Below are 22,841 nucleotides of genomic sequence, written 5' to 3' on the forward strand. Positions count from 1 at the left end.
CAAGAGGTCAGAGGGATTAAGCAGTTAAGCAGCTACCTATAATTTAACCGCACTCTTCACCACTCACACATTAATCACAACCCTGGCTGATGAGATTTAGTCCTGGGTAAACAACCAAAATTTTAGTTATAACAACAAGATCTTCAGGGTCAAATAATACAAGTATCAGATCACTTTATTCAAATGTTCTCTTAGTAGCGAGGGTCTTCCTAGGTAGATATATTCATCTCATGAACTGATTCCAACCTCGGTTTAAAAAAAGCAGAGCATCTTACAACAATGCCGTATACTTTAACCAATAAACTATCTGCTGGATACTTAAACTAATAAACAACCTGCTGGATACTTTAACCAATAAACAATCTGCTGGATATTTTAACCAATAAACAATCTGCTGGAGGAACTCAGTGGGCCAAGCAGTATCAGTAAGAGGCAAGAAATTGTCAACGTTTTGGGTCAAAACACTGCATCAAATTACCTTCTATATATTGGCAAGACCCGATACAGACTGAGAGACCGTTTCGCTGAACACCTACGCTCTGTCCGCCAGAGAAAGCAAGATCTCCCAGTGGCCACACATTTTAATTCCACATCCCATTCCCATTCTGACATGTCTATCCACGGCCTCCTCTACTGTAAAGATGAAGCCACACTCAGGTTGGAGGAACAACACCTTATATTCCGTCTGGGTAGCCTCGAACTTGATGGCATGAACATTGACTTCTCAAACTTCCGCTAATGCCCCACCTCCCCCTCGTACCCCATCCGTTATTTATTTATATACACACATTCTTCCTCTCACTCTCCTTTTTCTCCCTCTGTCCCTCTGACTTTACCCCTTGCCCATCCTCTGGGTACCCCCCCCCCATTGTCTTTCTCCCTGGGCCTCTTGTCCCATGATCCTCTCATATCCCTTTTGCCAATCACCTGTCCAGCTCTTGGCTCCATCCCTTCCCCCTCCTGTCTTCTCCTATCATTTTGGATCTCCCCCTCCCCCTCCCACTTTTAAATCTCTTACTAGCTCTTCCTTCAGTTAGTCCTGACGAAGGGTCCCGGCCTGAAAGGTCGACTGAACTTCTTCCTAGAGATGCTGCCTGACCTGCTGCGTTCACCAGCAACTTTGATATGTGTTGATCAAATTGTTTGTTGCTTCACATTTTAGCGTATGCAGTCTCTTGTGTTCCCCCACTCCACACATATTTATATATCAGTATTGTTTGCATTGGAGCAAATTCAGTGGACTAAGCATCAATGCATTCACCAAATGATGTGACACTTTATAACTTTTAAAAGACAGTTCATGAGGGCTTGGTTATTGCCTCAGATTTCAAAAGCTAAATTGATAGCCTTAGTTCTTTTATTTCGACATGAGTTCCATTTCTGTGAACTACGGATTCAGCCTTCCTCCTGTATTAAAAACTTGCTTCAGTGGTGTGCAATTTTTTATTCTGAACAAAATTCTTAATTTTCCATGTAAGACTAAAGAACGATATCTGGGAATGTGAATGTTGTCAAGGAAGTCAATTCAAAATGGAGATTAGAACAACGTGAATATTTTGTAAATATTTCTCTCTGCAGAACTGAATCTTGAATTCAAGTAATAATTACCTAAACCAACATTTGATATATTGTTTGGTATGCAAAAGTAAGTTCAGATATGGTATCTCTTGTTATTATTACATTTGCTAATGTACCATTTCACTTCTGAAATGTAACTCATCAGGGTGAAATAGGTTTTCCTGGATTACCTGGCCCTGTTGGTCCTCCTGGAGTTGGTCTACAAGGTGAAAAGGTAATTATTTTGCATTTACTCTTAATTAAGCAAGTAACTCCCGTGACTTTTTCAATATTGAGTGCATACCTCCTGAAGAATGTCTCCAATTGCTCCCTACATTGATAAAGTTATTTTGGTGTAGAACTGGCTGAATGAGTTTTGTCTGTTAGATAACAAGCACGTAGTAGAAAATGCTCGCAGATGTTTGCACGTAGTTGTCTAAGATACCAGTTATCTTCTGGTGTTTTAGTGAAAAAGGTATGTACTGTGTCCAGACAGCCTAAACTTTCCACGCGACATGCAACTTCCTTTACATGTACAATTCAAACAATATAATTATTGTAGCAGTTATTTCAGGCATGTATTCTTATCTGTGTGAACTCAATTCGGGCATTGTTGGTGTGCAGAAAGATGTGGCCTTTGTCAGCCATATGTGGAGGTCTTCATTCTATGTTCTGTTGTAAGATGGTGTATTCGGTCAGTAGTTTCTGCAAAATAGATAGCAGGTCCCAATATTTGGCTAAGCTTCATTCATGTGCATGCTGAACCCTTAATACAGGTGTTCCCAAGCTTTTTTATACTGCCATGGACTCCGACTTTAACTGAGCAGTCTGTGGACCCCAAGTTGGGTACCCCTGATCTAAATGCTTTTAAATGTTGTAATCGTTTCCAGCTCCTTCCACTCACTTCCTCTGGCAGCTTGTCTCACACACACACACAAACACACACACACACACACACATCACCATCATGTGAAAAGCTTGCCTTTCCGGACCCTTTTAAATCTTCCTCCACTTTCATCTTAAAATTATGTACTTGTTTAACCTTGGGAAAAGACTGTGGGCATCCATCTTATCTACTGTACATCCCTTGCAATTTTATATGTTTATGTAGGGTCACCACTCAGCAGGAGGCAGGATGAAGTCCCAGCCTATCCAATCTCTCCTTTCAATTTAAGCACCCTCCCTCAACTCCCAACAATGTCCTTGCGAACCCATTCTGCATCCTTTCCAGCTTAATTTCTTTACCACTATTTCCCACCTTAAGCTCCTTCAGCTGCATTATCAATGATCTTCCTTCCATAGGGTAAGAAGTGGCACTATTTGTTGTTGATTCCACAATGTTTAATTCTATTAGCGACTCCTTCGAAAATGAGGCAGTCCCTAGCCACATGGCCATGTGTGGCTGTTGACGGTGTTGCCATGTAAGTGCCAGGCACTAATGAGAACCAGCTACCCTTAACATTCAATGGCAGTAGCGTCACCAAGTCTCTCACTATTAACACTCCAGCTGTTGCCAGACACTCAGCTGGATCACCACATAAAACTGTGACAGCAGGAGCAGGTCAGAGGCTGGGTACCTCACCTCCTGACGGGTTCCTTCCCAGCCAGTGAAAATCTGTCATAATGAATTTCAAAATCTTTCTTGATGACTCCTGTACCTTGCTCTCAACCCTATTTTAGAGTAATGTAGAATTTCACTGGTCAAAATGCATTAAATTGAGGCAATTTATTTTGTATAATCTGATAGGGAGTCCTAGGTCCAAGAGGACCAGCTGGCCTGAGAGGACCTCCAGGTGAGGGCTCGCCTGGATCAAAGGTAAGAGAAGCAAAAAGCTGCTAAAACGATTTATTATTTTCACAAACTTTAACACAAATTCTGAAGTCTGCTAAGGCATTCAAGACCAGTGATCTAGAACTATAAAAGAATTCCAGGTATGACCTATGGTGCAATCTACAGAGGGCTAGTCTAAGAGTGAAAAAAAACAATTTCAATTGAAGTTGGAGATGGAACTGGATGCATGTCCGCTCTGGTAGGGTTCTCAGGTCTTTACTTCCTACAAAGTGAAACCCTAACATCATGAACAGCTGTGATTCTTCACTCCCAGATGAGCTCAATGCCTTTTATGCACACTTTGAAAGAGACAATAAAACCACACCCGTGCGAATCCCTGCAGCATCTGGTGACCCTGTGATCTCTGTCTCGAAGGCTGACGTCAGAACACCTTTCAAGAGGATGAACCCTTGCAAGGTGTCAGGCCTTGATGGTGTACCTCGTTTGCCACTGAAAACCTCTGCCAACCAACTGTCAGGAACGTCAAGGACATCTTCAGTTTCTAACTGCTGCAGTCAGAGGTTCCCTACTGCTTCAAAATCATGCCAGTGCCAAAGATGATCAGGGCGAGCTGCCTCAATGACTATCGCCCAGTTACACTTACATCTACTGTGATGAAGTGCTTTGAGAGGTTGGACATGGCCAGGATCAACTCCTGCCTAAGCAAGGACCTGGACCTGCGGCAAATTAGAATAGGTCTACAGCAGATGCAATCTCTTTCAGCTTTGGATCACCTGGACAATAGCAATATCTATGTCAGGCTGCTGTTTATTGACTACAGCTCAACATTCAACACAGTCATACCCTCAGTTCTAATCAACCAGCTCCAAAACATGGGCCTCTGTACCTCTCTCTGCAACTGGAGCTTTGACTTTGTCACCGGGAGACTAGAGACTGTACGGATCAAAAGTGACTGATAATCAACAGTGCCACACCCCAGGGATACATGCTAAGTCCAGAACTCTATTCTCTCTACATCCATGACTGTGTGGCTAGGCACAGCTCAAACACCATCTTTAAATTTGCTGATGACACCATCTTTAAATTTTCAGATGATGATGAGGAGGAGTACAGGAGCGAGATAGCTGAAAGACAAAAAGCAAATTACCTGAAACTGTAGGGTTGGATATTGAATACTGAAGTCTGCAGTATGATCAAAAGGAAGATGATGTGTTGTTCTTTACTGAAGGGACTAATTGTAACAGTGCAGGAGGCCACCAGATAGATGATTCAGAGTGGGAGTGGGCTGGAGAACTAAAGTGGCAGGCAAACAGAGCTCGAGGTCACTTCAATGTAGGTGCTTTGCGAAGCAATCGCCCAATCTTGTTATAAGGAGGTGGCTAGGAGTGGACCCAAGTGCAAGACACAGACACTGAAGTACTAGGGACAGGACTAGGATACAGGGCGATGGCAAGGACATGGACAGGAAAACCAGGAACCTGGAACAGGACTGGACAAAAGAGCTAGGAGCCCAGGCTTGGACTCCGAGCCAGAGACTGGACAAGGACCCAGTACCTGGGTCTTGCCTCTGGCTCGGACCCCAGAACTAGGCAAGGACGAAGCTTGGCTGGCAGGCAGGCAAGACGAAGCTGGAGTCTTAGAGATTTGAGGCGAGGCTTGGCAGGAGGCAGGAGACGAGACGAGGCTTGGCAGGAGGCAGGAGACTTGAGGCTAGCGACTTGGCAGGAGGCAGGAGGCTGGAGGCTAGAGACCTGAGGCGAGGCTTGGCAGGAGGCAGGAGGCTGGAGGCTAGAGACCTGAGGCGAGGCTTGGCAGGAGGCTAGAGACCTGAGGCGAGGCTCGGCAGGAGGCTGGAGTCTTCAGGCTTGAGGCTCGGCAGGAGGCTGGAGTCTTCAGGCTTGAGGCTAGCTAGGCTCCTCCTGGGCAGGGTGCAGTTCACCCGGGCAGGGCACGGTACTCCTGGGCAGGGCGCGGATCACCCCTCAACAGAGGCAAGGGACAGGAAGGGAGCTAGGTACAGGGTGGCTCCAGGACAAGACTGCAGGTGAGATGAGGCGAGAGTTACCAGCAAGACAAGGCAAGGCTTCAGGCAATGCAAGGCGAGACAAGAGCTTCAGGTGAGGTCAGAGTTACCGGCAAGACAAGGCAGGGCTTCAGGCAAGGAAACAGAAGGCAGAGCAAGGGATACAAGGAGTAAGGACAAGAACAATCCAGCCACCACGCCCTGGTCTCTGGAGGTATTTATGCAGCCAGCCCCAATGAGCATCAGCTTCCTCAATTAGAGCTAAACAAGAACAGAAACAGGGTAAACAGGAAAACCTGGAGCAAGGGTCGATGGACCGGACCATGAACCGGAATACGGATTTCACGGACCGGACCATGACAAATCTGTGTTTGTTTTCACCATTTTTGGGGAAACCACCTTTTGAACAATAAATGCAGTGGACTAGATTGGTGGAAAACACGCGCAGTATGCTGGTGGAACTCAGCAGGTCAAGCAGCATCTATGGGAATGAATAAACGGTGGATGTTTCCAGCCAAGACCCTTCATCAGGACTGGAAAGGAAGGGGGTGGGGGAAGATGCCAGAACAAGAAGGTGGGGGGAGGGGGAGGTGGACAAGCTAGAAGATGATAGGTGAAGCCAGGTGGGGCGGGGGAGGGCATGAGGTAAGAAGCTGAGGGGTGATTAAGTGGAAAAGGCAAAGGGCTGAAGAAGAAGGAATCTGACAGGAAAGGACAGTGGATCGTGGAAGAAAGGGAAGGTCGGGGAGCAGTGTGGGAAGGTGATTGGCAGGTGAGGAGAAGAGGTAAGAAGCCAGAGTGGGGTAATTGAAGAAGAGGGAAGGGGGAGGGGTAGAAATTACCAGAAGTTGGAGAAATCAATGTTCATGCCATCAAGTCAAAGGCTACCTAGACAGATTATGAGCGCTGCTCCTCCAACCTGCATCATCGTGCAGAAGAGGAGGCCATGGACCGACATGTTGGAACGGGAATGGGGATTGGAATTGAAATGGTTGGCCAGTGGGAAATTAGGCCTTTTGCTAATGGAGCTGAGGTGCTCAACAAAGCAGTCCCCCAATGTACTCCCAGATTGGAAGAAATGCAAATGAATTGTTGTGTCACTGGAAAAGGAGTGATATTTCTCAGGGATCAAAAATGTAAAATGACAAGTATTGCATCTCCATGGTTGCATGGGAATGTGCTGTGGGAAGGGAAGAGATCAACGCTGATTTGAAAAGCTTGAAAAGGGAGCTGATAATGTGTCTGATGGTGGAACCTCTTTGGAACTGGTGGAAATTGCAAAGGTTGTGGAGGCTAGTGGGCTGGAAGGTGAGGACCAGAGAAACTACCCTTACTCTGTTCAGGAGGGATGGGATAAGAGCAGTGTTGTGTGGAATAAAGCATTTATTGGACTTCAACAGAGATAGTAAGTGCCAGTCACTGCTTTCCTATTCCCAATGATTTGAATTTACATTTCCTTGATAGGATCTGAACTCATGTCCCTCTACCATTATAAAAACCCTTTATAGAGTAGCCTATCTAAATAAGCTGCCATATCCTTGCATACCAATACATCGGACTAACTTATTAGGGCATTTCATTCAATGTAACAAGGCACCAATATGCTTCTTCGGCCTGATTGGCCCAAAACGATAGCTGTATGATGTGTGATTTATATCCACACCTTTGGACTAAGTGGGTAATTAAAGGTGGCATGTCCTGGTGCCTTCAAAACAAGGGGACTCCTTGCTCTTGGTCGAGGAGAGAGAGAGATCGAGCTGCCAGGAGTTCACATTGGACAAAGTATGGAGCTGCTATTGAGTTTTCTGGTAGATATATTTTTGTAGATATTGGACTTTTCTTTTCACTATTTTCACTATTTGTTGTAAGTTTGATTTTTTGACGCACTGAACATCCTTGCATGAAAGTGCTAAGCGATTCTAGCCATCTTTTCTTTGATCGTAGCTCAAAATCTAACACGGCGCATTTCACAGAGTAAGTGCCTCTTGTCTGCTGCCACAAGCAAAAGACCCATCTCGATTGTTTAATTTATTTTTATCTCCAGAATTTGGGTCAGAATAGTGAATAGAAGAAAATGTTTTGTCCCACTTTACTGACATCAGAAACACCTTTCTTGGCATCCTGTCAAAGTTGAAATTGGTACTACTGCCGCATTGAGTTGTTATAGATTTTTAAGTCTATAGAAAATTCACAATAACCATGATTACCAACCAAAGTGCCATCTACTCCCCTTCCATGTGCTTCATACCTGTGGTGTGAGGCAATCACAACTGCAAGTTAAGTGATTGAGGGCAATTAAAAAATGTCTTGCCTGCTTGGAATTAAATTTAGTTTACTTAGTTATTGTATCATTTTTACTTCAGATTATTTGTATAAAGCATATATTTTAATTAAATTTGAACATAATTCTCAAACCATTCTGCAGGGCGATCAAGGTTTGCCTGGAGAAATTGGAGCTCCAGGAGAGAGAGGAATTGGAGAGCCAGGACCAAAAGTAAGTGAGAGAAAAGTAAGAGAAACATCAAGGAGACTGGTGGATAGTTTTATTAACAGAAGATAAATAATACCTGTGAGAAATGTATTTGAAATGACTTGTCCATTAACTTGAAATCAACAAATGTATTTCAAAATTATTCATAGCCATTTCTCTTGAGGCTGATGTTGCTTTAAAGAGAAGGTAGATGAGATTAGAAATTTTGACTAAATTCTTTTTATCTTCTTTGTATATGCTAAAATTAACATAACAGGTTTCCTGTTAAAAATCTTGCGCTGTTGAGGACTACACAGCTGAGCTGCTGATAAGTTGCTTTTGTCTTTGTGCAGAGTGCCATCTATTGGACATTTACAGGAACTGGACCTCAGTTTTGTCATGTTTAATGGCAACTAACATAAATTATACTTTTAATATTGAAGAATGCTTTATGAATAAAAGGGCTAGCATTAAATTGAATGACCTATGATATTCCAACACAAGTAAGTTTTTTTCAGTTTTGTATTACCCGTCAAAACTGCTACTGAATTTGCGATCTGGCCTAAACCGATGTGGTAGATTGGCAGTGGAAATTCATCCTGTTCTTTATGTTTAAAATCAGGTAATGTCTGATTGAATCTAATTCCTCCTTTGAGGCAGAACAAATGTTAGAGTTATTTTATTTCTGTATAATTTCTTTTATGATCTATTTTCTTTTCTACTTTTTTGCCAAAGTTATTTCTAATTTTCTTGCTTTTTATGTTTAATAAAATAATAGTATGCGAGTTGTTTTGGGTGTTTTGTCCTCAAAGGAAGCACTCCATAAAAATCAAAGCACTATTTCAAGAAACCCACCTAGGATGCCCCTGCTACGTTGATAACTACCCCTCATGATGCTTTCAGTGGTGGTTCCCTCGTCATGTATTCCCTCCCTACATCAAATTAGAAGAAATAGAGCAAAACATGGGTGTTAGACTTTAACTAGATAATCATTGTATATATCCTACAGTCTTCTGGTTTATGGCAGTGTCCTTCGCTCTCAACCAGTGAACGATACTCTGGCAAAGACTTTGGTATATTGTATTCCTATTGTTATATTGTTGTATATCCAGGCAAGGATCGTTGCATTTCTGGTTCTGCCAATGCAAATTTTCCCAATTTTGCCTGCATGATACTGGCCCCAGTGTAACAGTTGGTCAGAATCATCGACTCTAAAACATTTATCTGTGGACTTCCATGAAGCTGTTGTGTTTGTAGGGCGAGCCTGGCTCTTCAGGATTGGCAGGGCTCCCTGGTCTTCCAGGAGAAGATGGTGCACCAGGACAAAAGGTAACTCTAAGGATATAGTAACTTAGTTAAAATGGCTGTGAGGCACTCTAAAGTGGCTATCTGAATTTCACATTTATCCCAACCCTGTTATCTCTGGTAACGTCATTTATTGAAGTTTTCTAGGTCCACAGACATTTTCATCAAGGGGAGTGGGCTTATATTTTGATGTTTATTCCAGCAAAATGACCTATGTAGTTTCAGTTCATATAAACAACCACATTACATTCTTTAGCCTCTGTTACAAGAGCACAGTGTCAATTAAATTCCAGCCATCTAATTTTAAAGAAGATATGTGCTGTTTTTCTTTTTAAAAAAGTTAATATTTTCATGCATTCTGATCATGTCTCTAATTAAGATTCTTTTTCGTCCATGGACGCCATAAATTAAAATTACACTGGTAGACTCATGGAACACTAAGTATAGAAACAGGCCCTTCAGCCCATCTAGTCTATTCCGAACTGTTATTTTGCCTGGTCCAATCAACCCACACCTGGACCATAGCCCTCTGATACCCTTCCCATCCAAGTACTTTTCCAACTCTTCTTAAATGTTGCAGCTGAACCTGTATCCACCACTTCTGCTGGTAGCTCATTCAACACTTGAACCACCTTCTGAGTGAAAAGTATTTCACCTTTCACTCTTAATCTGTGATCTCTAGTTCTAGTTTCTCCCAACCTCAGTGGAAAAAGCTTGTTTGCACTTCCCATATCTATGTCCCTCATGATTTTGTATGCCTCTATCTAAATCAGCCCTCATTCTCTTACTCTCCAGGGAGTAAATTCCTAACCAATTAAACCTTTCCTTATAACTTAGATCCTCAAGTCCTAGCAACATCCTTGTAAAAGTTCTTTGTAATCTTTCAATCTTATACCTTCCTTGTAGGTAGGTAAACAGAACTGCAGACAATCCTCCAGATTAGTCCTTGCTAATGCCTTATATAATTTCAACATAACATCCCTACTCCTGTACTGAATATTCTGATTTATGAAGGCCAATGTGCCAAAAGCTCTCTTTATGACCACCTACCTGTGACTCCACTTTCAAGGAACTATGTATCTGTACTCCCAGATCCCTCTGTTCTACTGCATTTCTCAGTGCCCCACCATTCACTGTGTAAGTCCTTCCCTAGATTGTCCTTTCAAAGTACAACACTGTAGGCTTTAAATCTATCTGCCACTTCTCAGCCTATTTTTCTGGCTGGACCAGATGTGGCTGCAAGCAGTGAAAGCCTTCCTTGCCCCCAATCTTGGTGTCATCGACAAATTTGCTGATCTAGTTTACTACATCATCATCCAATTCATTAATACAGATGACAAATAACTGTTCTCTGTGACACACCACTAGTCACAGGCCTCCAGTCAGAGTAGCAGACATCTATGCCCACCCTCTGGCTTCTCTCACTGGCCAATGTTGAATCCTATTTGCAACTTCATTCTGAATGCCAAGCGACTGAACATTCTGGACCAGTCTCCCATGTGGGGCTAAGTCAAAGTCCTTGCTAAGCCCATGCAGACAACGTCCACTGCCTTTCCTTATCATCTTTCTTGATCTTCTCGAAAAACTCTAAAATGGTATATTTGATGATGACGGTACCCAAATCATCTAAGGTGCAATGATTTTTTTATCCACTCATTCTCAATGCAGGTTTTCAACTGTAGGTTGGCTAACCTGGCGTAATAATGGGATCCAAATGCCAAGAATCTCCACCACTGTCTCTGCTTGAGAATGCAGGATATGGGGAATATACTCAACTTTAAGTATGTGATTTCTGGCTGCTGCCAAGCCCCTCTATCTCTAGTTCAATGTACATGAAGTTCTAAAGTGTGGAAACAGGCCCTTAAACCTGTTGATGCTGACTGAAGCACTTTCCTGAGCTCCTTTCATTTTCCAACCCACTGAGACCTGAGGCTATCCATTGGTTGGGATCAACATGGGTGTCACGTCCTAGCTGTCTACATGATGCACAAGACAATACGTAAGCCAGGGCAGTACGACATGGAGAGCAAGCTGTTGCCCAGATAACATGCTCTCCTCTCCATGCAGCTGATGAATCCAAAGGAACGGCAGAGACCAATACAGTTTGATTCTAGTACCAGATTTTGTAGCCTGGGGAAAAGTACACACTCAGGACAACAAAGACTTTTTTGGGTTTTTCCTTTATCGGTTTTCAATGTTTAAGTGCCAGAAGAGGGTCGCGAAACAAAACGAACGAATTTACAACCAGTTCTTGCCGTTACAATCTCAGTTTAACTTTCGACCCACACCTTCGTGTATGGACAGAATTGCACATGCAGTATAAAAATATCAGAACTAATACAGTACAAATACGGTAGTGGCAATCCTACTTGGATGGTGAGGAACTTGGTATAAGCCATGCTACCCAGCATTGATTTCTTTACTCATGGAAATCTTGCCTCACCATGCCCAGCACACTCTGGTGGAACTCAATTCCAACGCCCCAACGTGTCTTCAGCAGAAAGCAAAATGGTCTCCCCACTATCCCGCACGTGCGTAATGACATCATCGTCTCCCTTAAAGGCACAGACAACTATTCTAGCATTACCCGGATGGATGCCTAAGTACACTTTTAACGACACTGAATAAGATCCGACGGTCACCCGGTTACACTAGCTGCGTTGCAGGAGTTGCCAGTCAGCATTGAACTCAATGTAGGACTGCCTTAGGGACTCCAGCTCTGGATTTTCCTTAGGGTTTACTCCCAAAACCTTCCCCATGAGTGGGTATAGCCACAGGTCAGTGGAGGTATGAGGTCAGAGTTTTCCTTCTCCTAGATGAGCTGCCAATGACAGCTGACAACCCCATTTGCCTGAAGTGACTGGTTTTAAGGCACTTAATTTATTTCCTTCTAAACCTTTTCTATCAATGTACCTGTCCAAATGTCTTTTAAATGTTCTAATGTACCTTCCTTTGCAACTTTCTCTTGTAGCTTGTTCCAATGCCCACCACAGTCTGCGTGGAAAAGCATGTCTCTATATCTTTCCCTTCTTACCTTAATCTAATTCCCTCTAGTTTTATACTCCCTGACCCTGGGAAAGAGACTGTGACTATCCACTCCATCTTATCCTCCTCATGATTTCCTAAAGGTCACTCATCAATCATCTCTGCTCCAAGGATAACAGTCCCGGGCCCTCCAGTCTCAGCAACATCCTTAAGGACCCCCACCACCCTGGACGTGCCCTCTTCACACTGTTACCATGGGGAAGGAGCTACAGAAGCCCGAGGCACACACTCAGCAATTCAGGAACAGCTTCTTCTCCTCTGCCATCCAGTTTCTAAATGGACATTGAACTGATTAACACTACCTCACTACCTTTTTATTTGTTATTTTGCACTTAACTATTTAATAGACATGTATATACATAATGTAACTCTGTTTTTTCTCTATATTTATTTATCATGTATTTCATTGTACTACTGCCTTAAAGTTTCATGACATATACTGGTGATATTAAATCTGATCCTGATTCTGAAATATCATAAGCTATAATTTTGTATTACTGCTGTTGAATTTTGAATACTGTCTAGTGGGAAAAAATTGGTGAAATATAATTTGATTGCATTAATACTCTTGATAATCAATCAATCTTGATAATTCTATGATGCAGATAAAAGTATTGATTTGTCTGTTCAATATTAAAAATATTCCAACACTCTTAATACATCTACTTTGATAGATTGGTGTATTAGTCATGATAAGTTGACACTGATTATTGTTTCCAATTTTTTGGTAACATCTAACTGGTATTAGAACAATCCATTACACTACCTCTAAATTAAATGCTGGTGAGATTATTACTGACATTCGCCAATCACTATTTTCCTTTAATTACCTGTCAGAGGTTACAACGGGACATTGATAGGATGCAAAACTGGGCTGAGAAGTGGCAGATGGAGTTCAACCCAGATAAGTGTGAGGTGGTTCATTTTGGTAGGCCAAATATGATGGCAAAATATAGTATTAATGGTAAGACTCTTGGCAGTGTGGAATATCAAAGGGATCTTGGCGTCCAAGTCCATAGGACACTCAAAGCTGCTACGCAGATTGACTCTGTGGTTAAGAAGGCATACGGTGCATTGGCCTTCATCAGTAGTGGGATTGAGTTTAAGAGCCAAGAGGCAATGTTGCAGCTATATAGGACCCTGGTCAGACCATACTTCGAGTACTGTGCTCAATTCTGGTTGCCTCACTATAGGAAGGATGTGGAAGCCATAGAAAGGGTGCAGAGGAGATTTACAAGGATGTTGCCTGGAATGGGGAGCATGTCTTACGAGAATAGGTTGAGTGAACTCGGCCTTTTCTCCTTGGAGCGATGGAGGATGAGAGGTAATTTGATAGAGGTGTACAAGATAATGGGAGGCATTGATCATGTGGATAGTTAGAGTCTTTTCCCCAGGGCTGAAATGGCTAGCACAAGAGGGCATAGTTCTAAGGTGCTTGGAAGTAGGTACAGAGGAGATGTCAGGTTAAGTTTTTTAATGCAGTAAGTGGTGAGTGCGTGGAATGGCTGCCAGTGGCGGAAACGATAGGGTCTTTTAAGAGACTCCTGGATGGCTACCTGGAGCTTAGAAAAATAGAGGGCTATGGGTAAAGCCCAGGTAGTTCTAAGGTAGGGACATGTTCGGCACAGCTTCGTGGGCTGAAGGGCCTGTATTGCGTCGTATGTTTTCTATGTTTCTACCGTCACAGGGAGAACCTGGATTGCCAGGACCAAGAGGGGCTGAAGGAGCACCTGGCATAGGGATTCAAGGAGAGAAGGTAAATACTTTTCCTCTGAAATATGTGGTGTGATTTCTCCTGTTTTTCCTAGGATATAGGAAGATGTTTGCATTTTCTCCACCTTGGATCTGGAGGACATCTGCCAAATTGTTTGCTTCCAGTCCATTGTGAAAGCAACATTATACATTAACATTGTTCTACTGATTCCCTGACAAACTGCATCACTGCATGGTACAGAAACTGAACTATGGATCTAGCTCTTTTAGAGCAATGACCCCACCCCCTTAACACTACGTATTGACCTGTTGTCCGTGCACGTGCATTGTTCTCTCTCTTGTTGCAATGTGAATACACCAGTTACAGCCCTCTTCCACGTGCATGCTTTTATTTAATCGATACGTTGTTGTGCACAGATACAATAAATTGGTGATGAGTATGAACCTGAATGTCAGAAGATATCAAAACTACCACTAGTTATGGGACAAAACAATGAGAGTTAAGCAGCATGAGAAAGCCATCACGGGTGCAAGCAAATGAATGCATGTGTAAGATTGAAAGATGCACTGAATTTAAAATGAAAATAATGTGATGATGGCTTCAGTCAGGAAAGTTGATGAATTTGACAGTGCTGAGGAAGGCTGGGAATCCTACATCAGGAGGGTTGAACTGTTTTGTAATGCGAACGACATGGAAGAGAAAAAGAAAGTCCTTGTGCTTCTTAGCTTAATAGGGGCAAGAACGTACAGTCTTTTACACAACTTAGTAACCCCTGAAAAACTAGTGAGCAAGACATTCAATGAAATTGTTACAGTTTAACAAAATCACTTGACCCCTAAACCACTGGTTATAACTGAGAGATTTAGATTTTACAAAAGGAACCAGTCAAAGGATGAAAACCTTTCTGAATACTTTGCAGAACTGCACAGATTTTCCCAGTACTGTGACTTTAGAAGTGGATTTTTTGATGCACAGGACAGGATCGTATGTGGCATGCATAGTCAAAGCACTCAAAAGATGCTACTCTCTGAAAGAGACCGAACATTAGAATGGGCATTGACCATTGCAATATTGTTTGAGACTACAGCAAAGGAGGTTAGAATGTGAAATGCGCAAAACATTCCTTAATGGTACAAAAAGCCAAAATGTTATCAATGTGGCAAATCCTCCCATGATGCACATGACTGTTGGTTCAAGGAAAAAGTGTGCAGAAAGTGTCACAGACAAGGTCACAAAGAGTGTGCAAATCAAACAAAAAAGGACAATCAAAAAGAAAAACCACACCAAGTGAAGTGTTTTACACACAAAACTAAGCAAGTGCATAAAGTGAGTGAATGTGAAACAGACAACATAGAGTCTGATGAAGGTGAGCTGTCATGCCTAGAATTGCATAATATTACTGAAGCAGATCACAAAATCATTTGGATCACAATAGATGTGTCTGGTGTAAAACTTAAAATGGAGCTGGATACAGGGTCAGATTTGTCTATGATTTCAGAGGCTGACTACAACAGACTGTTTTCTAAGATACCATTAGAAAAGACCTCAGTAATATTAAAGACCTACACAGGCAAAAATGTGCCTCCCAAAGACAAACTAAAAGTGAACGTAACGTATGGAGGCCAAACACAGCAGTTAGAGGTTTATGTATTGAAAAGTGGAGGGCCAGCACTTTTTGGACGTGAATAGTTGGGGAAAACCAAACTAGACCGGCACTCAAACAAAGCTCTCAGTGTGACATCAACAGGAAATGGCAGCCCAAATGGTAGTACTACCCAGAGACTGGCACAACTGCTTAATGCTAATGAGAAGGTGTTTGAAACGGGCGTTGTTAAACTCAGAGGCATGAAGGCCAGAATTGAACTGGATGAAACAGCAACACCAAGATTCCATAAAGTGCATCCAGTGCCTTACACACTACATCCTAAAGTGGATGCTCTATGGCAGAGCTTGGAGGCATCTAGAATTCTCTCCAAGGTTGAGTGGAGCGATTAGACCACGACCATTGCCCCAGTGATCAAGAAAGGGAAGGCTGGAGTCATTTTCATGTGTGGGGATTTCAAGGTGAACATCATCCCTGTGCTGCGTACTGTGCAGTATCCTTTGCCGTGATTAGAAGACACTTTTGCATCTTTGGCAGGTAGGGAAAGGTTTTTCAAAGATTGACTTGTCACAAAGCTATTTGCAAATGGAAATTCAGGAATCAAGCAGGAAGTTCCTCACAAGGAACTCTTCCAGTATAATCGTCTTGTCTTTGGCGTCGCATCAGCTCCTGCAATTTGGCAAAGAACAATGGACCAAGTGCTCCAAGATAACCCAGGAACACAGTGTGACCTCGATGACATCATTGTGACTGGCAAAAATGATGAAGAGCACCTCCAGAACCTTGGTAGAGTGCTTACCAGGGTGATTGAATATGGTCTGTGCACACAGAGAGAGAAATGTGAGTTTTTCAAGATTGAAATCTCATATTGTGGACATGTCATTAACAAGCAGGGCTTACATAAGTCACAAGTGAAGACTGAAGCAGTGCTATAGGCACCCAAACCAGAAAATGTGTCACAACTCAGATCATACTTGGGCCTTGTAAACTACTATCACTGGTTTCTCCCAAACATCACTACAGTGCTGCATCCATTCAATGCACTGTTACAGATAGGAGCAAAGTGGGAATGGTCAGAAAGATGTGAAAAAGCATTCAAGGAAACAGAGACTAATAACTTCCAATGAACTGCTCACCTATCCTGACTCATCCCTGCCTATCAGACAGGTGTGCGATGCATCCTCGCCCATCAGACAGGTGTGCGATGAGTCCCCCTATGGCATTGAAGCCGTCTGGTCACACACTATGAAAAATAGCTCTGAACGCTCGATTGTGTTTGCTTCAAGATCACTGACAAGTGGAGAATGCAACGACGCACATATTGACCGAGAGACCCTTAGTCTAGTATGGCGAATAAAGAAGTTCCACCACTACCTCTACAGACAAAAGCTTACACTAGTGACAGGTCACCAGTGCCGTATGTCCATTTTCAATCCTTGGAAGGGAATTCCAGTGATGACTGCTACGCAGTTACAATGTTGGGCACTGTTCCTACGATCTCACTCTTATGACATAGAGTTCAAGGGTACCAAACAACACAGCAACACTAATGGCTTGTCTCGTCTTCCACTGTTGGCAGCTGAAGAAGGGAAGTCTTGTACTGTGACCCAGCAGAAGTGATCTGCACCTCATTGCTGGACCAGTTACCGAAATACAAAGAGAAACAAGGAATGACCCGACATTGTCAAAAGTCTATGAAATCACCGTACAAAGATGGCCAGCTCATGGTAACTCTATGTTCCCAGAGTTCTCAGCAAGACGAGATGAACTGTTGGTATGTCCAAGGAAGCTGATGTGTGGATCTCATGTTGTGGTTCCTTCTAAACTGTACACCAAAGTGTTATAAAATACGCATGAAGGACACCTGGGTACAATCAAGGTGAAGAGTCTCACCCAGAGTGACGTGTGGTGGCCAGGAATAGATAAGCAGATTGAAGACGTGGCCAAAAGCCGTTTGGGATGCCAAAACGTTGAAAATGCACGCCCAGAGGCACCATTACACCCGTGGAAGTGGCCGTTGTCATCATGGCAAAGAGTGCAGATTGACTTTGTGGGGCGTTCATGGACTCCATATTTCTGATTGCTGTGGATCCTCATTCAAAGTGGCTGGAGATTATACCAATGAAGTCAACCACCTCAGCAAAGACTGTCTCCATTCTGAAATGGCTTACACAAACAAATTGTGAGTGACAACGGACCACAATACATGTCAGAAGTATTCTGAATGGTCATGAAGAAAAACGGCATCAGACATTTCAAGTCATCTCCTCACTGTCCAGCAACGAATGGGTTAGCTGAAAAATCTATCCAAACCTTCAAGAGGTCCATTAAAGCATGGACAAGGAGGATATTTCTCTACAGCACAAGGTGGACAACTTCCTTTTTGTGTATCAGAACTCTGTTCATGCAATGACAAATCAAATACCTGCACTGCTGTTCATGAACAGGAATCTGAGATCTTGCATTGACCTCCTGAAACCAGATCTACGGAGGGAAGTGCAGAATAAACAGTTCAGCCAGTTGCCAATTTAAGCAGCAAGGAGCTTTGAGATTGGATAGGAAGTCGTAGCGTGTGATTACTGAGAGGAGAAGTGGACACCCGGTAGGACAGCTACAAGAACTGGACCACTGATGCACACAGTGGATGTTGGAGATCAGACATAGAGACGTCATGTGGACCAGATACTGGATGTTCAACTGAAGAACACACCTGAGTTAATTGCATCCAACTAGTTGGACACATTACAAGCACCAGACTTGCCTCTCAGTGATGATCATGGTCAGTGACAGCAATGTGACACTAGAAACTGAGAACGTTGTCTTAGACAAGATACCTGCCAAACCTGATGCCACCCCACAGGACCAGAGGCGCTATCCTGAAAGAAACAGAATTCAAAAGACTGAACTTTTAGAACTGTGAAGTTAGTTATGGACTGTTATTGTGAAAGCATATTTATTTGGAATATGGGTTTATGAAAGGGAAACTGAATGTTTTGTACATAGACAGTTTTATGTCGCATTAATCTAAAGGGGGAGGAAGTGTAATGTATGGATCTGTTTCTTTTAGAGCAATGAACCCCCTACCCCCTTAGCACTATGTATTGATCTGTTGTCTGCACATATGCTGTTGTCCATGCACGTGCATTGTTCTCTCTCTCTCTCTCTCTCGTTGCAATGTAAACACACCAGTTAAAATCATCTCCCGCATGTGTGCATTTATTTAATTGATATGTAACTGTGCACAGACACAACATGCAAGTGCAACGTGTGAAGGTTCTACAACAGGTAGTCAAAACTGCCCAATGTGTCACTGGCACCAACCTACCCACCGTCAAGGACATATATACACATACGGGAGAGGGAGAGAGAGGGAGAGAGAGGGGGAGAGGGAGAGGGAGGGGGAGAGGGAGAGGGAGGGGGAGAGGGAGAGGGAGAGGGAGAGGGAGAGGGAGAGGGAGAGGGAGAGGGAGAGGGAGAGGGAGAGGGAGAGGGAGAGGGAGAGAGAATGAGAATGAATGAATCCTGATTGGTCTCTCTTTGTACTAAGTAGACCTATCAGTTTTGTCTGTGGGCAGGCTTTACAGTCGACCTCCCCCTCTCTTTCATTGTCCATCAGTTCAGTTTAGTGCCCTGCAGCGCCATGGCAGAGTGTTCCAAAAAAAGAAAATATAAAACGTACTTCACCCCAGACTACACTAAAGTGTACCCCTGCCTAATAGGGGTCAAAAATAATGACAGTGTTGCTCGCTGCACTGTTTGCAACAGTGACTTTTCTATTGCCCATGGTGGGTTAAATGACTGTAAAAGACATGTTGAGGTGAGTCCTGGATTATGTCTCAACTAACTTTGAAGGACTGGTGCCAAACTACAAAAGTTTGCCAGTTGATGAGTTCTGGGGGAAGCTGTCCAAAGTAAAATCTGTGAGCACAGGGCAGTTGAGATTCAAAGAGCTCTGCCAGTTGATGAAGCTGCTTTTGGTGCTGCCAAATTCTAATTGTGTAAAGGGCATTCAGCATGGTGCGTCACATTAAGACAGAATTCAGATATCAGCTCTCTGACAAAACACTTGTGAATCTGACGTTTTGCAAAATTAACAAATTCATTGACACAGACTGCTATGAGGTTGAGACCTCCCTGAAATGAGTTTTTGCAGGGTGGGATGTCTGTATACAGAAAAGGGCCAGTAGCATCATGAAGGTTCTCATCCACCCTGCTCATGTACCATAAGGTGGATCAACACTTCCACCCACTAACCCACCCCTCCAGACCCCCAACCACCACTACTTTACCATTTCCTGTCAGTCACATTGTATACAGACACTCTTGGGCCTAGCATCACTTTATGGACGTACAATCAATCTATGTATGTAAGCTCTCTTACATATTTATAATTATTGTGTTTTTTAATTTTTATTACATTCTTTATCCTATTGTATTTTTTGTGCTGCATTGGATCGGGAGTAGCAATTATTTTGTTTGACTTACACTACTGTACTGGAAATGACATTAAACACTCTTGAATCTTAGATCCTGAATTGCCACAGGATGACAAATGTAAATAATTACCTCCCCCCCACCCCGCACCCCCAAGTCCAGAAATGCAAAAGGAAAAAGTTACTGCTCCTTCCTTACCACCTCTTGTCTTTTTATTTCTTACAGGGTGATATAGGTCAGACTGGGCTGCGAGGTTTGATTGGTCCACCTGGAATAACAGGGCCAACAGGACCAAAGGCAAGTTGTAGTCTATATTGGTTGTCGTACACACTGGAATTTTAGAATTTCATCTAATTCTGCTACATGTACCTGTTTAATGCTACATGTACCTGATTAGACAGAAGACTTATCAACTGCAAAGGAGGTGGGTATGAGGATAACAATGGAAATTTAAAGGTCACACTTACCTGGAGAAGGAAGGATGTTTTGGATTCCTAGCCCAACCCAAGATGCTTTGAGCTACATATACTGCCCATAAAAAGTATTCCCCCCCCCCCGGAAGTTTTCATGTTTTATTGTTTTGCAACATTGACTTTAATTTGGCATTTTTGACAGTGGTCAACAGAAAAAGACTAGTGTCAAAGTGAAAACCAATCTCTACAAAGTGATCTAAATTAATTGCAAATATAAAACACAAGACAATTGATTGTGTAAGTATTCACCCCTTTTAATACAACACACCAAACCATCACTGGTGCAGCCAATTGGTTTTAGAAATCACCTAATTAATGAAATGGAGATCAATCTGTGTGTAGTCAAGGTGTTTCAATTGATTGTAGTTAAAGTTCACCTGTATCTGGAAGGCCCAACTGGGATTAGATCAGTTATAGATTATGGTTGTATTGCTTATGGTTCCGCTGCTACGGCAGAGCTTGGAAAACTAGACACTGTGCAGTCCAAAGCACTTAGACTCTGTTGTGGAGCTTTTAGAACAACATCAGTCCCGGCATTATATGTGGAGATGGGAGAAATGCCTCTGCAGTTAAGGCAAATTCAGCTGGCCCTGCAGTATTGGGTAAAACTAAATGGCTTCAATCACAGCTGTCCATCAAAGTGCCTTTTGCAGGGGAAGTAGGAGTGCCAAAGTAAAATTAAAAGATACCCATTTTTAGATTTGGTTAATAACTGGGCTGTGAAATTGAAACTGACTGAGGAAGACATAGTTGACCAAATTTGCTTGCCACCCATCCCTTTTTTCTCCTTTTTCAGCTTAAAGGAAGCAGCGCAATTTCATCAGCGTTGATCACAAATGAATATTTAAATAATAAATGGGGATCTTATCTGAAGATTTTTCCTGATGGCTCAGTGGACCCAGAGAGCAGTAGGGCAGGATTTGGGATGTATGTGTCTCAACTTGAAGTTAAGGTTGGTCACCGGGTTTCAGATGGTGTTTCTGTCTTTGCAACAGAATTATTAGCAATCCTCTGGGCTTTATGGTGGATAGAAGACTCTCGACCACATAGGGTTATCATCTGTTCGGATTCTGCTGCTGTCTTAGAATCTGTAAAAGGGAGTAAATCAAAAGCTCGTCCTGACTTAGTTATTGAGATTCTCTTAGTGTTGTTTAGAGTAGGGAAGATGGGTTGTGCAATTAGACTTTCATGGATACCTGGGCATGCTGGGGTGGAGGGAAATAAAATTGTGGATGGCATTGCAAAGTCTTCCTTACAGAGCAGGCAAGTAGAAATTAGAGTTGCCCTAGGCAGAGCAGAATTGAGAAGTAGGATTAAAAAAGGTATAGAGAAGAAGTGGCAGGAGGATTGGAAAAATGAATTAAGGGGCAGGCATTATTTTTCTAGTCACCCACTAGTTAAAAAGGTCTCAGACTGTTACCTTTTAAGTTGTAGAGATATGGTGAAATTTACAAGACTTAGGTTGGGGCATTGTGGGCTAAACTATTATTTAAATGTAATAGGAAATATCCTGCTGGATTATGTGACCGTGGTAGTCCAGAGACAGTCCAGCTTGTTTTGCTGAGCTGTAATCGATACAAAATTGAAAGAAGCATGTTGTTCAAGAGGCTATCTGGCTTAAATTTATTTTGGTTTTCTATTAAATCTTTGTTTGGCCATCAAGAGAATCAATATCTGATTGAAGAGGCCATTATTCAGTTTATACGTGAGACTAGGTTGTATTCGAGAATTTGAGTTCCTTGAAGTTCTATAATTAATTATACATCCTGCGGAGGGCTGTAATACGCCTAGATGCGTCTAAACAGCCAGAAACAGAAGAAGAAGAAGAAGGCCCAACTGCTGGTGAGCCAGTATCCTGGCAAAAACTACACCACAAAGTCAAAAGAACACTCCAAACAACTCCACAAAAAGGTTATGGAAAAGCACAAGTCGGGAGATGGATGCAAGAAAATTTCCAACATCCCATGGAGTACAGTTAAGTCAATCATCAAGAAATGGAAAGAATACGGCACAGCTGTAAATCTGCCTAGAGCAGACCATCCTCAAAAACTGAGTAACCGTGCAAGAAGGGGACAAATGAGGGAGGCCACCAAGAGACCTATGACAACTTTGAAGGAGTTGTAAGCTTCAGTGGCTGAGATGGGAGAGACTGCACATACAACAACTGTTGCCAGAGAAAGCCACTGTTGAAAAAACACTTACATGAAATGTCAGCCAGAGTTTGCCAGAAGACATGTGGAGTCAACTGGAAGAAGGTTCTGTGGTTTGATGAAACCAAAACTGAGCTTCTTGGCCATCAGACTAAACACTACACATCATCACAAACACACCATCCCTACTGTGAACAATGGTGGCTTCATCGTGCTGTGAGGACATTTCACTGGATCTGGCCCTGGAAGGCTTGTGACGGTAGGAAGTAAAATGA

At 42.8% G+C, this 22,841-nt stretch overlaps 1 protein-coding gene across 1 annotated transcript in view; it reads left to right on the forward strand.

Annotated features, from left to right (window-relative positions):
• The window catches only part of col28a2a (collagen, type XXVIII, alpha 2a), a 103,429-nt gene that overhangs the window by 51,467 nt on the left and 29,121 nt on the right, over positions 1 to 22,841 (forward strand). Inside the window, exons 15-20 of the mRNA XM_063052594.1 lie at positions 1,724 to 1,792; positions 3,305 to 3,373; positions 7,798 to 7,866; positions 9,100 to 9,171; positions 13,880 to 13,948; positions 20,169 to 20,240. Coding sequence (XP_062908664.1) covers positions 1,724 to 1,792; positions 3,305 to 3,373; positions 7,798 to 7,866; positions 9,100 to 9,171; positions 13,880 to 13,948; positions 20,169 to 20,240 — 420 coding nt within the window. The remainder of the gene's footprint in view (positions 1 to 1,723; positions 1,793 to 3,304; positions 3,374 to 7,797; positions 7,867 to 9,099; positions 9,172 to 13,879; positions 13,949 to 20,168; positions 20,241 to 22,841) is intronic.

Source organism: Mobula hypostoma, chromosome 6, assembly GCF_963921235.1.
Source record: "Mobula hypostoma chromosome 6, sMobHyp1.1, whole genome shotgun sequence".
Taxonomy (NCBI): domain Eukaryota; kingdom Metazoa; phylum Chordata; class Chondrichthyes; order Myliobatiformes; family Myliobatidae; genus Mobula; species Mobula hypostoma.